The sequence below is a fragment of the Pseudorasbora parva genome, chromosome 25 (assembly GCF_024679245.1).
Source record: "Pseudorasbora parva isolate DD20220531a chromosome 25, ASM2467924v1, whole genome shotgun sequence".
In the NCBI taxonomy this organism is placed as follows: domain Eukaryota; kingdom Metazoa; phylum Chordata; class Actinopteri; order Cypriniformes; family Gobionidae; genus Pseudorasbora; species Pseudorasbora parva.
This window is the reverse complement of record NC_090196.1, coordinates 5,624,745-5,640,364: the sequence shown is the minus strand read 5'-3', so window position 1 is coordinate 5,640,364 and position 15,620 is coordinate 5,624,745. Positions and strand designations below refer to the sequence as shown.

Genomic DNA, 15,620 nt, shown 5'->3' with positions numbered 1-15,620 from the left:
TGGTTCCTGCTGAAGCTCAAACGTGCTGCGTAACACAAGAATGAACCGCATTGGTTCCTGCTGAAGCTCAAACGTGCTGCGTAACACGAGAATGAACCTCATTGGTTCTCGCTGAAGCTCAAACGTGCTGTGTAACACGAGAATGAACCTCATTGGTTCTCGCTGAAGCTCAAACGGGCTGCGTAACACGAGAATGAACCTCATTGGTTCTCGCTGAAGCTCAAACGTGCTGTGTAACACGAGAATGAACCGCATTGGTTCTGCTGAAGCTCAAACGTGCTGTGTAACACGAGAATGAACCTCATTGGTTCTGCTGAAGCTCAAACGTGCTGCGTAACACGAGAATGAACCTCATTGGTTCCTGCTGAAGCTCAAACGTGCTGTGTAACACGAGAATGAACCTCATTGGTTCCTGCTGAAGCTCAAACGTGCTGCGTAACACGAGAATGAACCTCATTGGTTCTCGCTGAAGCTCAAACGTGCTGCGTAACACGAGAATGAACCTCATTGGTTCCTGCTGAAGCTCAAACGTGCTGCGTAACACGAGAATGAACCTCATTGGTTCCTGCTGAAGCTCAAACGTGCTGCGTAACACGAGAATGAACCTCATTGGTTCCTGCTGAAGCTCAAACGTGCTGCGTAACACGAGAATGAACCTCATTGGTTCCTGCTGAAGCTCAAACGTGCTGTGTAACACGAGAATGAACCTCATTGGTTCCTGCTGAAGCTCAAACGTGCTGCGTAACACGAGAATGAACCGCATTGGTTCCTGCTGAAGCTCAAACGTGCTGCGTAACACGAGAATGAACCTCATTGGTTCCTGCTAAAGCTCAAACGTGCTGCGTAACACAAGAATGAACCGCATTGGTTCTGCTGAAGCTCAAACGTGCTGCGTAACACGAGAATGAACCTCATTGGTTCTCGCTGAAGCTCAAACGTGCTGTGTAACACGAGAATGAACCGCATTGGTTCCTGCTGAAGCTCAAACGTGCTGCGTAACACGAGAATGAACCGCATTGGTTCCTGCTGGAGCTCAAACGTGCTGCGTAACACGAGAATGAACCGCATTGGTTCCTGCTGAAGCTCAAACGTGCTGCGTAACACGAGAATGAACCGCATTGGTTCCTGCTGAAGCTCAAACGTGCTGCGTAACACGAGAATGAACCGCATTGGTTCCTGCTGAAGCTCAAACGTGCTGCGTAACACGAGAATGAACCGCATTGGTTCCTGCTGAAGCTCAAACGTGCTGCGTAACACAAGAATGAACCGCATTGGTTCCTGCTGAAGCTCAAACGTGCTGCGTAACACGAGAATGAACCTCATTGGTTCTCGCTGAAGCTCAAATGTGCTGCGTAACACAAGAATGAACCTCATTGGTTCTCGCTGAAGCTCAAAAGTGCTGCGTAACACGAGAATGAACCTCATTGGTTCTCGCTGAAGCTCAAATGTGCTGCGTAACACAAGAATGAACCTCATTGGTTCCTGCTGAAGCTCAAACGTGCTGCGTAACACGAGAATGAACCTCATTGGTTCTCGCTGAAGCTCAAACGTGCTGCGTAACACGAGAATGAACCTCATTGGTTCTCGCTGAAGCTCAAATGTGCTGCGTAACACGAGAATGAACCTCATTGGTTCTCGCTGAAGCTCAAACGTGCTGCGTAACACGAGAATGAACCTCATTGGTTCTCGCTGAAGCTCAAAAGTGATGCGTGACACGAGAATGAACCTCATTGGTTCTCGCTAAAGCTCAAACGTGCTGCGTAACACGAGAATGAACCTCATTGGTTCCCGCTGAAGCTCAAACGTGCTGCGTAACACGAGAATGAACCTCATTGGTTCCTGCTGAAGCTCAAACGTGCTGCGTAACACAAGAATGAACCTCATTGGTTCTCGCTGAAGCTCAAACGTGATGCGTGACACGAGAATGAACCTCATTGGTTCTTACTGAAGCTCAAACGTGCTGCGTAACACGAGAATGAACCGCATTGGTTCCTGCTGAAGCTCAAACGTGCTGCGTAACACGAGAATGAACCGCATTGGTTCTCGCTGAAGCTCAAACGTGCTGTGTAACACGAGAATGAACCTCATTGGTTCTTACTGAAGCTCAAACGTGCTGCGTAACACGAGAATGAACCGCATTGGTTCTGCTGAAGCTCAAACGTGATGCGTGACACGAGAATGAACCTCATTGGTTCTTGCTGAAGCTCAAACGTGCTGCGTAACACGAGAATGAACCTCATTGGTTCCTGCTGAAGCTCAAACGTGCTGCGTAACACGAGAATGAACCTCATTGGTTCCTGCTGAAGCTCAAACGTGCTGCGTAACACGAGAATGAACCGCATTGGTTCTGCTGAAGCTCAAACGTGCTGCGTAACACGAGAATGAACCTCATTGGTTCCTGCTGAAGCTCAAACGTGCTGCGTAACACAAGAATGAACCGCATTGGTTCCTGCTGAAGCTCAAACGTGCTGCGTAACACAAGAATGAACCGCATTGGTTCTGCTGAAGCTCAAACGTGCTGCGTAACACGAGAATGAACCTCATTGGTTCCTGCTGAAGCGCAAACGTGCTGCGTAACACGAGAATGAACCGCATTGGTTCTCGCTGAAGCTCAAACGTGCTGTGTAACACGAGAATGAACCTCATTGGTTCTTACTGAAGCTCAAACGTGCTGCGTAACACGAGAATGAACCTCATTGGTTCTGCTGAAGCTCAAACGTGATGCGTGACACGAGAATGAACCTCATTGGTTCTTGCTGAAGCTCAAACGTGCTGCGTAACACGAGAATGAACCTCATTGGTTCCTGCTGAAGCTCAAACGTGCTGCGTAACACGAGAATGAACCTCATTGGTTCCTGCTGAAGCTCAAACGTGCTGCGTAACACGAGAATGAACCTCATTGGTTCTTACTGAAGCTCAAACGTGCTGCGTAACACGAGAATGAACCGCATTGGTTCCTGCTGAAGCTCAAACGTGCTGCGTAACACGAGAATGAACCGCATTGGTTCTCGCTGAAGCTCAAACGTGCTGTGTAACACGAGAATGAACCTCATTGGTTCTTACTGAAGCTCAAACGTGCTGCGTAACACGAGAATGAACCGCATTGGTTCTGCTGAAGCTCAAACGTGATGCGTGACACGAGAATGAACCTCATTGGTTCTTGCTGAAGCTCAAACGTGCTGCGTAACACGAGAATGAACCTCATTGGTTCCTGCTGAAGCTCAAACGTGCTGCGTAACACGAGAATGAACCTCATTGGTTCCTGCTGAAGCTCAAACGTGCTGCGTAACACGAGAATGAACCTCATTGGTTCTCGCTGAAGCTCAAACGTGCTGCGTAACACGAGAATGAACCGCATTGGTTCTGCTGAAGCTCAAACGTGCTGCGTAACACGAGAATGAACCTCATTGGTTCCTGCTGAAGCTCAAACGTGCTGCGTAACACAAGAATGAACCGCATTGGTTCCTGCTGAAGCTCAAACGTGCTGCGTAACACAAGAATGAACCGCATTGGTTCTGCTGAAGCTCAAACGTGCTGCGTAACACGAGAATGAACCTCATTGGTTCCTGCTGAAGCGCAAACGTGCTGCGTAACACGAGAATGAACCTCATTGGTTCCTGCTAAAGCTCAAACGTGATGCGTAACACGAGAATGAACCTCATTGGTTCTCGCTGAAGCTCAAACGTGCTGCGTAACACGAGAATGAACCTCATTGGTTCCTGCTGAAGCTCAAACGTGCTGCGTAACACGAGAATGAACCGCATTGGTTCCTGCTGAAGCTCAAACGTGCTGCGTAACACGAGAATGAACCGCATTGGTTCTGCTGAAGCTCAAACGTGCTGCGTAACACGAGAATGAACCTCATTGGTTCCTGCTAAAGCTCAAACGTGCTGCGTAACACGAGAATGAACCTCATTGGTTCCTGCTGAAGCGCAAACGTGCTGCGTAACACGAGAATGAACCTCATTGGTTCCTGCTAAAGCTCAAACGTGATGCGTAACACGAGAATGAACCTCATTGGTTCTCGCTGAAGCTCAAACGTGCTGCGTAACACGAGAATGAACCTCATTGGTTCCTGCTGAAGCTCAAACGTGCTGCGTAACTCGAGAATGAACCTCATTGGTTCTCGCTGAAGCTCAAACGTGATGCGTGACACGAGAATGAACCTCATTGGTTCTCGCTGAAGCTCAAACGTGATGCGTGACACGAGAATGAACCTCATTGGTTCTCGCTGAAGCTCAAACGTGCTGCGTAACACGAGAATGAACCTCATTGGTTCTCGCTGAAGCTCAAACGTGATGCGTGACACGAGAATGAACCTCATTGGTTCTTACTGAAGCTCAAACGTGCTGCGTAACACGAGAATGAACCGCATTGGTTCCTGCTGAAGCTCAAACGTGCTGCGTAACACGAGAATGAACCGCATTGGTTCTCGCTGAAGCTCAAACGTGCTGTGTAACACGAGAATGAACCTCATTGGTTCTTACTGAAGCTCAAACGTGCTGCGTAACACGAGAATGAACCGCATTGGTTCTGCTGAAGCTCAAACGTGATGCGTGACACGAGAATGAACCTCATTGGTTCCTGCTGAAGCTCAAACGTGCTGCGTAACACGAGAATGAACCTCATTGGTTCCTGCTGAAGCTCAAACGTGCTGCGTAACACGAGAATGAACCGCATTGGTTCTGCTGAAGCTCAAACGTGCTGCGTAACACGAGAATGAACCTCATTGGTTCCTGCTGAAGCTCAAACGTGCTGCGTAACACAAGAATGAACCGCATTGGTTCCTGCTGAAGCTCAAACGTGCTGCGTAACACAAGAATGAACCGCATTGGTTCTGCTGAAGCTCAAACGTGCTGCGTAACACGAGAATGAACCTCATTGGTTCCTGCTGAAGCGCAAACGTGCTGCGTAACACGAGAATGAACCTCATTGGTTCCTGCTAAAGCTCAAACGTGATGCGTAACACGAGAATGAACCTCATTGGTTCTCGCTGAAGCTCAAACGTGCTGCGTAACACGAGAATGAACCTCATTGGTTCCTGCTGAAGCTCAAACGTGCTGCGTAACACGAGAATGAACCGCATTGGTTCCTGCTGAAGCTCAAACGTGCTGCGTAACACGAGAATGAACCGCATTGGTTCTGCTGAAGCTCAAACGTGCTGCGTAACACAAGAATGAACCTCATTGGTTCCTGCTAAAGCTCAAACGTGCTGCGTAACACGAGAATGAACCTCATTGGTTCCTGCTGAAGCGCAAACGTGCTGCGTAACACGAGAATGAACCTCATTGGTTCCTGCTAAAGCTCAAACGTGATGCGTAACACGAGAATGAACCTCATTGGTTCTCGCTGAAGCTCAAACGTGCTGCGTAACACGAGAATGAACCTCATTGGTTCCTGCTGAAGCTCAAACGTGCTGCGTAACTCGAGAATGAACCTCATTGGTTCTCGCTGAAGCTCAAACGTGATGCGTGACACGAGAATGAACCTCATTGGTTCTCGCTGAAGCTCAAACGTGATGCGTGACACGAAAATGAACCTCATTGGTTCTCGCTGAAGCTCAAACGTGCTGTGTAACACGAGAATTAATGTTTATATGGACATAACCAATCCAATCTGTCCGTCATAAAAAAAGTGATCGAGTCTCTTCAGAAAATTTGGACTGAACAGCTCAATTCATATGGATTAGTTTTACAATCTCTTTGTTAACTTTTTGAAGCATAGCTGTCAGTAGACGTTTAGAAATCAAAAATATCGTTGTGTTCCAAAGATGAACAAAAGACTTTTGGTTTTGGAACGGCATAAGGGCAAGTCATTTTTGAATTTTCATTTTTGGGTGAACTGCCCCTTTAATGTTAGCTCATTTTGTGTCCCAAGAGGACTGTTGAAAGGAACAGAGATCTAATGACTGCTGTCAGCAAAAACTTAATGGCCTAAAAACTCTCTCAATTTGGACAGTATGTTTGACAGATTGAATCAAACGATACATGGATAGACAACACTTCTCCAGCCCTCATCATTATCAGAGAACTATGCCCTATAGGTTACACGTCTACATCAGGAAAGAGATGTAGTTTGTCCGGTGTCCATCATTTTAAACGGTGGAATATTCTTGCTGGATGTTCTGTCAGATGTTGAGAGTGATTGGAGTCCCTGAAGATTCAGAGCGAGCCTCACCATGTCAGTTTTGATAAGGTTATGTGATGCTTTGCTCCACCAGCCGTCCGAGTGCATTCGTGTGGAGATCGTTTCTCTGAGTCTGAAGCCCGGCTCAAGAGTGGCAGAAGACAGTGGGATCGTCCGACTGTTTGTGGAGTACTGTTTCCTGGGCCTGCCGTCAGTCGAGACCCCGCTGTCCCTAAAGAAACCACTGTCTGGACACAACGTCTCCTACAACTTCAGCAATGGTGAACAACATATCCGTGCAATACCAACCATTGAATTTGTTCTTCTTTTTCTGGTCTGTCAATGGCAGCGTCTTAAACCTTGTGGTAAAAAGTTGTGAAAATTGGTGCATTGACTAAGAAATCTCTAAACTTTCTTCTGACCAATTTTGAGTTCTAAACCTCAAACCTCCTAGAGCCACCATAAACTCACATTTTTCCTTTTAAGTCTAGGGTTAAGTCTACACTAATCCGGACATATTTGAAACATTTTCTCTACGTTTTGAGAAAAGGGCTTTTTGAGGGCTTAGGGCTTTTTTGTATTGTTCTGTGAAAATTGAGCTTTTTGAAGATGCTCTCCTGCGTACTGTGTTTTTGCTTTGTAGTTTTGGGTGGAAATGGAGGTATTTGAAAACATTCATATTGCATCCATAGGTATCTAATTATATGTGCCTGCTATGTGCTATTCACTCTCCCAGTTTTGATAAAGATAAATGTTACTCTTCATATTAAATTTGTGGTAAAATTGTACTTGCAGTTGCGTTTTAGACCATACGTGGAATAGGGATTGAGTGAGACCTGGACGCACCAGTAAGTGCTGGGAGATTTTGCTACAAAATGATCATGCCAGAAGAATAGAGTGAGACTCTGGTCTATTGGTATCATCTCAGTGAGCACTTGATTGAAAACCCTAGTGTGGATGGAGAGCATTTTAAAAACGACAACACTGTTTTCAAATGTTTCTGGATTGATGTAAACAAAGCCTAGAATATGTTTCTTGGAGGCACACCAATAGGACATATTTGCACAGTACATATATCCTTTTCCCTAATCAAAATTTTATCCAACTCATCAGCTTATTAGCAGAGACTCCAGAACTTCAAATAGATGGCTGGAAGACTTCTATGTGTTATATTGGTATGCCTGAAAGAACAAAGTTGGGAAGCACTGGTCTAGAAATATACATATTACAATTCTTGCCAAATTTAATAAACTTGTTAGTTTCAATTTCTGCCCAACCTGGGTAACTTGATCTAAAGTCATGCTTCTGCTCCCTTTTAGATTCATTGGGCAACCCAAAGAACGATTATACCCATTTATAAACCATATTGACTGCCACCCATTTTGAATTTTATACTGTTAATTTATCTTCAAAAATGCACCATTTTTGGGTCCCGCAAGAATGCAGACATCTATTTACCTCTAAACAATGACTGAAATTGATCATAAAGTTTGATGGATCGAGCTTCCAGAATGATGGAAGCTTATTTCCGCCTCTGAATAAAAAAATAAAAAAAGATAATTGCGACTTTTTATCTCACAATTCTTTCTTTTTCGTCATGATTTATATCTTGCAATTCTGACATTAATCAATTAGCCTGACAAGACAGTCCCACATCAAGATGTTTGGTCTGGAAACTCACCATTGACAGCTCAATCCGAGGGGCGGATAAACGGCTGTCTTTCAAACTCCCTCTGCACGCGATAGGATAGCGCTACACCAACCAGAGCAACGAAGGTGAAGCAGAGCTCATTGATAGATTAAACATTCGCTGTATCCGATCGGCAAAACTCCGAACACATCTTCCCTTTTTAAGAATGACTTCAGTGCCGTTGTTTGTTCTTTTCTCAGAGAAAAACTCCAAGTCTTCCAGAGTCGCGGTCAAAGCTGATTCGAAAGACCGCCGTTCGCCAGCTTCTGTGTTTACTAGAAGGAGCATGCAAGCGCAACTCGGCCGTCATTATGTTAAGCCCCGTCCACCGACTCTATACACGATGTGATTGGCCCGGCAAGACTTTGGTTTTTGACAGCTCAGAAGTGTATTGAGAGTTGCTAGATGGCACTCGCGGGCAGATTAGATTTCTAGGCTACTAATCAATTTTAATTGGGAAAAAAATTGCAATTATCTTTCTGTATGTTTCCATACAGAACAGTTTCTCGTTGTGGTCAAACGGTTTAAAATCACGATTAATTTGCTCATAACTGTTGCACCAAGTGTCCTAAACTTACAGTTGCTAACATTGTGCTTCCACATGCATATTAGGCACAAAATGCTGTAGCTGTATTATTTTAATAAGCAATGCCAAATAAATGTACTTTTTAAACCATCAATATTTTAAAACATCAGTATCAAGAAATAAACTTAAACAACATGCATTGTTCCGACAGTGATCCATGTGGATATGGAGAATAACCAACCCAGACGACAAACTCTGAGAGCAGTGCTGGAGGGCCGGAACAGACAACTAGAGCAGTGAGACACTTTCTGATCTGCAGTCTCTTTCTCTAGTGTGATCTCATTCATTTGTTGTCTGTGTGTAATAAATTGTTGTGTAGTGTATACTAGGGGTGTGCCTGAAGCCCAATCCCTTATTCAGAAAGACACAGATAACGGCTTAAAAATGAATTCTACCGAATAAGAGGAAAAATACTCTGCTGACACATTCACTCCTGGTAGCACGATGTTATACATAAACCTCCATCACTATGCAATAATGAGTGTGTAAAGTGAACGAGTGTAAACTCCATGAATGAAATCACGGTTGCTATTTAAATAGCCGCATTGCCGTTTCTGAGCATCTCAACTAAAATACCACAAAAAACTAAAATACTACATCATAAACATTTTCTACTATAAGTATGTTTAAATGTTACAATTAGGAAAATTATTTTGATGCAAAAAGAAAACAAAACAAAAAAATATTTGTTTTGCTTATTATTTTATGTACGTTGTTTGTTTTTGACTATTTGAGTGTTTAGGATTTTTCCTTTTACAAAGTATTATGGCTGCCCTGATGGAAATGTATAACTGTTCCAAAAGAGTATTGTCCAGACCTCCACTGTGAAGGAAATGTAGAGGCCGCACCTCTAGGAACTTGAATTGAATGCCCCTGTCCTAGTGTATAATACATTGCATTTTACAATACAGCTCCGATAGGCAACTGACTCTTTGATTGTCTGTGACAGCATAAAGTTCACAGTGGTGAGTGACCCTCCTGAAGAGGAGGAGCAGGACCAGGAGTGTGAGGATGTGGGCGTGGCCTACCTGCGTATCCTCGATATCATGGACAAGCGCAGAGACATGAAGGACGTGAGCCTGAGCGGTAAGTGTTTTACTTTGCATCACAAAATTCCATTGAGAAGTCCCGTCACAAGACTCAAAACCAAAGCTTTGACCTGAGAATGAGCCTCACTGGTTCTTGCTGAAGCTCAAACGTGCTGAGTAACGCAAGAATTAATGTTTATATATGAACAAAACCCAATCCAATCTGTCCATCTTATAAAGTGATCGAGTCTCTTCAGAAAATTTGGACTAAACCGCTCAATTCATATGGATTCGTTTTAAAGGGATAGTTCACTTTGAAATTAAATTTTGATATGTTTTAGCTTTCCTCATGGGCATCCGAGATGTAGGAGTATTTGTTTCCCCAGTAGTTTCAATTTTGATCATTTTAGGTCAAACCGTTCTTGTCTGTGCCTCACATAATGCAGGTCTATGGTCACCACCTCAGAGAGCATACACAGAGAAGTCCAAATGAAACAATCCCCCATCGTAAGTACACACTGATGGCCTAAGACACGAAACCAGCGGTTTGTGTGAGAAAACCAACAGTATTTATATCGTTTTTACCTCTTGTACACCACTACGTCCGACTGATCCGAGGGCGCGCGTGCGTGTTTCCTGTGGTTTACAAGAGGTAAAACCGATATAAATACTGTTGGTTTTCTCACACAAACCGCTCGTTTCGTGTCTTAGGCCATCAGTGTGTACTTACGATGGGGGATTGTTTCATTTGGACTTCTCTGTGTATACTGTCTGAGGTGGTGACCATAGACCTGCATTATGTGAGGCACAGACAAGAACGGTTTGACCTAAAATGATCAAAATTGAAACTACTGGGGAAACAAATACTCCTACATCTCGGATGCCCATGAGGAAAGCTAAAACATATCAAAATTTAATTTTAAAGTGAACTATCCCTTTAAGATCTCTTTATGAACTTTTTGAAGCATAGCTATCAATGGATGTTCAGAAATATCAGAAGGTCTTCTTAAATCTTTGGTTAGCTGGATAGTTTTTTGGGTAATTTCCACAAAAAGACTATTAAACGGATTCTGAAATCTCTCTTTTTCAGTATCAGTGAAAGAAGATATTTAACCTCTGAACCTCGTTGTTCATCCAACTCAGAAGGTCAAATTGTATGAATTACCTGATTTGGTTATTTTTGAATTGATTTTTTATTAGGCCTTTTACCTCAACCCTGTTACCATATCTTTGGACACAGTTAACCCAAGAAAGTCCACTTTATTTATTAATAAACATGAAAAAGAGAATAAAATGTATAAGATGAAAAGTATGCCAGAATGTTGAAGGTGTGCAAGTAACAGGGTTGCTCAGTGGGCTCTAATTAATTTGGCATATAACTTTAGTTTGTAAAAAAGTGGTTTAAATGAAAACTTATGTTTCTCAAAAATTAAAGCCAGGGTGGAGTGCACATTTTTAATTGTTGGTAATTTTGGTCATTGGTCAAGATTGTCAAAATTAAGACTGTATGCTATTCATTTTTGCATACAGTCCAAAAAGTCCAGACTAAGCCAAAATCCCTATTTTAAAGCGGGGTGCAGACTTTTACTGTTTAAATGTTTAAATCAGTTAATCGAACACATGTAATAATTCTCTCTCTAAATAACATGGCATTATTTGTGGCTTTTTATGTAATGAGATGACAATGTGTACCCTATTTGTAGGAAAGTGCCACTTGCTGACCGTAAACGTTCTTGTTCTTTCCTGTCCCTCACTGCAGTTGTGGACGTTCAGGACAGCAGTGAAGTTATTGGCCATCTCGTTGTGACCGTTGAAGCTCTGGACGCTCTAACATCCATCCTGAAAGATCCAGAGCGTGACCGTCCTCTAACTACACTTGCTTAATTTAGCAAAACCAATGATTTACTTTTTCCACTATGAAATGTTCCTTAAATAATTGTAGTTTTTAATTCGATTGACCAGAATGAAGTTAAATGTAATGCATGGGGCGGCCCGTTTGGCTTTAAACGCTACAGACGCTGACAACATATGGGAACAAAACAGTCCTTTATGTAGACGGCTTTGATCCCTTACGGTGTGAAATCATATCCTAATGTTTCTCTTTATGGCCTCCAGTGTTGCGTTTGATGGAGCGCTGATGTTTAGACCTTTAATAACTTTGCTTAATGAAAAGGCTGTTAAGCCTCATTAGGCAGCGCCGTGGCAGGCGGCGATATTTTATTGAAGGTGCGAAATGAAATCTAACTGGATTTAATGGGATTAAATCAAGCTCTTTAAAATGCTAATGCACATTTTCACGCGTGCCGAGCTGTGGCGCTCACGCAGACACTCCTTCTGTTTCGGTGTGTGTGATTCAGTGCGAAGTGTTGGTTATCTGCACTGAGGATCATTTGATAATCCTATATAGGTCTGCACAAGAGAGTACAATTCAGATGATTTAGTATATTTTGTATAGATATAGATGTTTTATTTTGAATGTACTGTTAAACTTTGTAGACGGTCTTATCAACCAATATTTGTAAATGCTTTATATTTATGAACATTACAGGGTAATGTTATTAGAGTTTTAATGTTACTTCATTGTGTGTTTGGATTTATTTCACTTTGATAATGTGATTTATTTCAGAGTTAGGGTATTTTACGAGGAAAAAGTAGTGTAGGATCCATTGGAAATTGATTGGATGGTGAAAAGTGTTTTATGCCAGAATGGAGGTAGACCTTAAAGGAATAGTTCACTGAAAAATGAAAATCCTGTCATCATTTACTCACCTTCATATCGTTGTCAACCTGTATTCAGAAAATCCCAACCTGTATTCAGAAAATCCCAACCTGTATTCTGAATATCCCAACCTGTATTCAGAATATCCCAACCTGTATTCAGAATATCCCAACCTGTATTCTGAATATCCCAACCTGTATTCTGAATATCCCAACCTGTATTCTGAATATCCCAACCTGTATTCAGAATATCCCAACCTGTATTCAGAATATCCCAACCTGTATTCAGAAAATCCCAACCTGTTTTCAGAATATCCCAACCTGTATTCAGAATATCCCAACCTCTATTCTGAATATCCCAACCTGTATTCAGAATATCCCAACCTGTATTCAGAAAATCCCAACCTGTATTCTGAATATCCCAACCTGTATTCAGAATATCCCAACCTGTATTCAGAATATCCCAACCTGTATTCAGAAAATCCCAACCTGTATTCTGAATATCCCAACCTGTATTCAGAATATCCCAACCTGTATTCAGAATATCCCAACCTGTATTCAGAAAATCCCAACCTGTATTCAGAATATCCCAACCTGTATTCAGAATATCCCAACCTGTATTCAGAAAATCCCAACCTGTATTCTGAATATCCCAACCTGTATTCAGAATATCCCAACCTGTATTCAGAATATCCCAACCTGTATTCAGAAAATCCCAACCTGTATTCAGAATATCCCAACCTGTATTCAGAATATCCCAACCTGTATTCAGAATATCCCAACCTGTATTCAGAATATCCCAACCTGTATTCAGAATATCCCAACCTGTATTCAGAATATCCCAACCTGTATTCAGAAAATCCCAACCTGTATTCTGAATATCCCAACCTGTATTCAGAATATCCCAACCTGTATTCAGAATATCCCAACCTGTATTCAGAATATCCCAACCTGTATTCAGAAAATCCCAACCTGTATTCTGAATATCCCAACCTGTATTCAGAATATCCCAACCTGTATTCAGAATATCCCAACCTGTATTCCACCCTTACACATTTTTTAAAACTGCAATTGCGAGGCCCCTGCTGAAGAAATGTAATTTGGATTTCTTCTGTGCTCAGTAGCTACAGACCAATCTCTTAAAAAAAACAAAATAAAGATTAGTATCCAATACAGCTCAGTGACCATCTCAGTGTCAATGCACTTAAGAGTCTGGCTTCCTGTCAAACCACAGCACAGAAATAGCCTTGATTAGGGTTTTGAACGATCTTCAAGTTATTCGGCAGTCAGGAAACATGGCAGTCCTTGTTCTTGTAGATCCGAGTGCTGCTTTTGACACCATTGATCATGAGATTCTACTCGACTGACTTCATCTTAGACTGGTTCAGATCTTACTTAAGCAACAGGGAATACAATGTTACACTGAGCACCTACACCTCCAGGCATTATGTCATTCCTCGTGGTGTTCCTCAAGGCTCAAGGCTCTATTAATTAACTAGACATGCTTCCTATAGCTGATGTAATCAATCAGTACAATATTTCATTTCCCCAGTATGCAGATTACACTCAACTCTATCTCTCACTTTGCACCAGATGCCCACAGTTCACTTGTTATGAAGAATGCTGGGGTCCAAACAACATTTGAACATCACTGACTTTCATTGTGTGGTCAAATAAAACACAGGCATTTTTCTAAATATCTTTGTCTTTCACACAATCTTAGAGGAGGGGGATAACGACATTAGTGTGAGTAAATTATAACAGAACTGTACATTTTGAGGGTTTGATGAAACCAAGGAAATCAATAATACCTCCAGTGAGTTATGGAGCTGGTGCATACAGCCTCAAAAGGACATAACCTGTATTGTTTTGAGCCAAACAATGTAAGCCAGTCCAACTTTTGACTCCTAATAGCTTTTTGGTAAGCATTATCAAGTAGCATGAGTTAGCTGATATCAGCCAATAAAATAAAATTGTTTCAGAGATGAACAAAGTTAACAAAACTTTAATCGTATATATTTAAAGGGTCATAACACACAGTTTCTTCCAGTCTCATTTTAATCCTGAGCACTGTAGTATTTCATCCTTCGTATCCCTGAAGAGTCTTTAGTTTTATCCGATTTATAAAACAGATAAGCTGTACCGATTCTTTCCAAAAACAAGACAAAATTCGTGGAGGTGTGCAGTGGGCGGAGCCACACACACAATACATCATGGCATTGTATTGTGCATGGCATCATGGCATTGTATTGTGCATGGCATCATGGCATTGTATTGTATCATGGCATGGCATTATAAAGTTATCCAGGGATAACTTTTGATTCACTATGCTTTTGTGTTGTTCACATTATATGCACTTACCAATTTTTATCAATTATTGATTGCCAACAAAACACAGACTTTTGATGCAGTTTCACTCACCGCCTGCGGTTTCCTCTCATGACCGGGAACGAACAAACACACTTGAGCCCCGTTTCCACCGCAAGAACTTTACCCATGAACTTTGGGTGGTACTCGGTGTGTTTAGACCGCAGGAACCAGGGTCTAAATGAAGTTCCGGGTAAATATTTCCCCCTCCAAACGGCCCTGCTCGCGAGGTAGTACTTTGTCAAAGTTCAGGAACTTTCGAGGGCGGGACTTGGGCGCTGAACATGCTGATTGGTTGATCTCACGCAGCATTTTATTTCAACAGGCATTTTTAAAAGTCTTTTGCGAGGTTCGGTTTTAAGTTCAGTAAATATCAGTCTTGCTCTCTGTCTGATGGCGCGCGTTCGTCTCAGCCATCTCACGTGCAATGTCCGTAATAGCTGATAATAATATACATTGTCATTTTAAATCTAGCTTTACAAGCTCTTTTCTGTCGTTGTTAATTACCTCTTTAGTAAACCTATACATAACCAGCAAAAGCAGCACAGCTTGAATCTCTTCCATACTCGTTATTCATTTTTTTACAGTCTATATTTTTCACCATGTAAACGACCTGACCGATTACTTTTAAGTGTGCGTCCTTACATGACGTGACAGCGCGCGCCGCGCTCATGTGGACAAGAGAGGAAAGCTCATTTTTCTGAGGGGTAAACTTTTTATTTCGTAAGTTATGAAGATAATGTTGGAGTAATGACACAGCGTATATTGCCCCAGGCAGTTTTTACTTTAACAGCGCCTGACAGAAGATTTTTTTTTTTTTTCTGAGATGATTATTACACTTTACAACAAATAAACAGCTTATATAATACTGTATTAGTCCTGGTGGCCGTTAAGAGTTGCTATGGCTACAGTAAACACATCCCAGCTGCTGGAGAAAACAGCGTTGACATTTTTGATGCGGCAGACAAACTGCTTATGTGACAAAATGATTGCGATTGAAAGTCATCACATGCGAACACCAGATCGGTTTAGATAACGTCTCATGTAAACAGTCCACTAAATCTTTCAATCGGTACACACAAAAATGATTACTGTCCGTCTCTGA

The 15,620-nt window shown here is 42.3% G+C and overlaps 1 protein-coding gene across 3 annotated transcripts in view; it reads left to right on the top strand.

Annotated features, from left to right (window-relative positions):
• Positions 1-12,005, top strand: part of rpgrip1l (RPGRIP1 like) — a 38,166-nt gene extending 26,161 nt beyond the window's left edge. For 2 of the 3 annotated variants that reach the window (XM_067436011.1, XM_067436010.1), the window contains exons 23-26: positions 6,221-6,407; positions 8,554-8,638; positions 9,352-9,488; positions 11,190-12,005. In XM_067436011.1, the coding sequence (XP_067292112.1) occupies positions 6,221-6,407; positions 8,554-8,638; positions 9,352-9,488; positions 11,190-11,314 (534 nt within the window). In that variant the 3' untranslated portion in view covers positions 11,315-12,005. Of the gene's footprint in view, positions 1-6,220; positions 6,408-8,553; positions 8,639-9,351; positions 9,489-11,189 lie in introns of those variants that run through there. The other variant, XM_067436012.1, reaches the window with a different exon arrangement.
• The last annotated feature ends 3,615 nt before the right edge of the window (positions 12,006-15,620 follow it).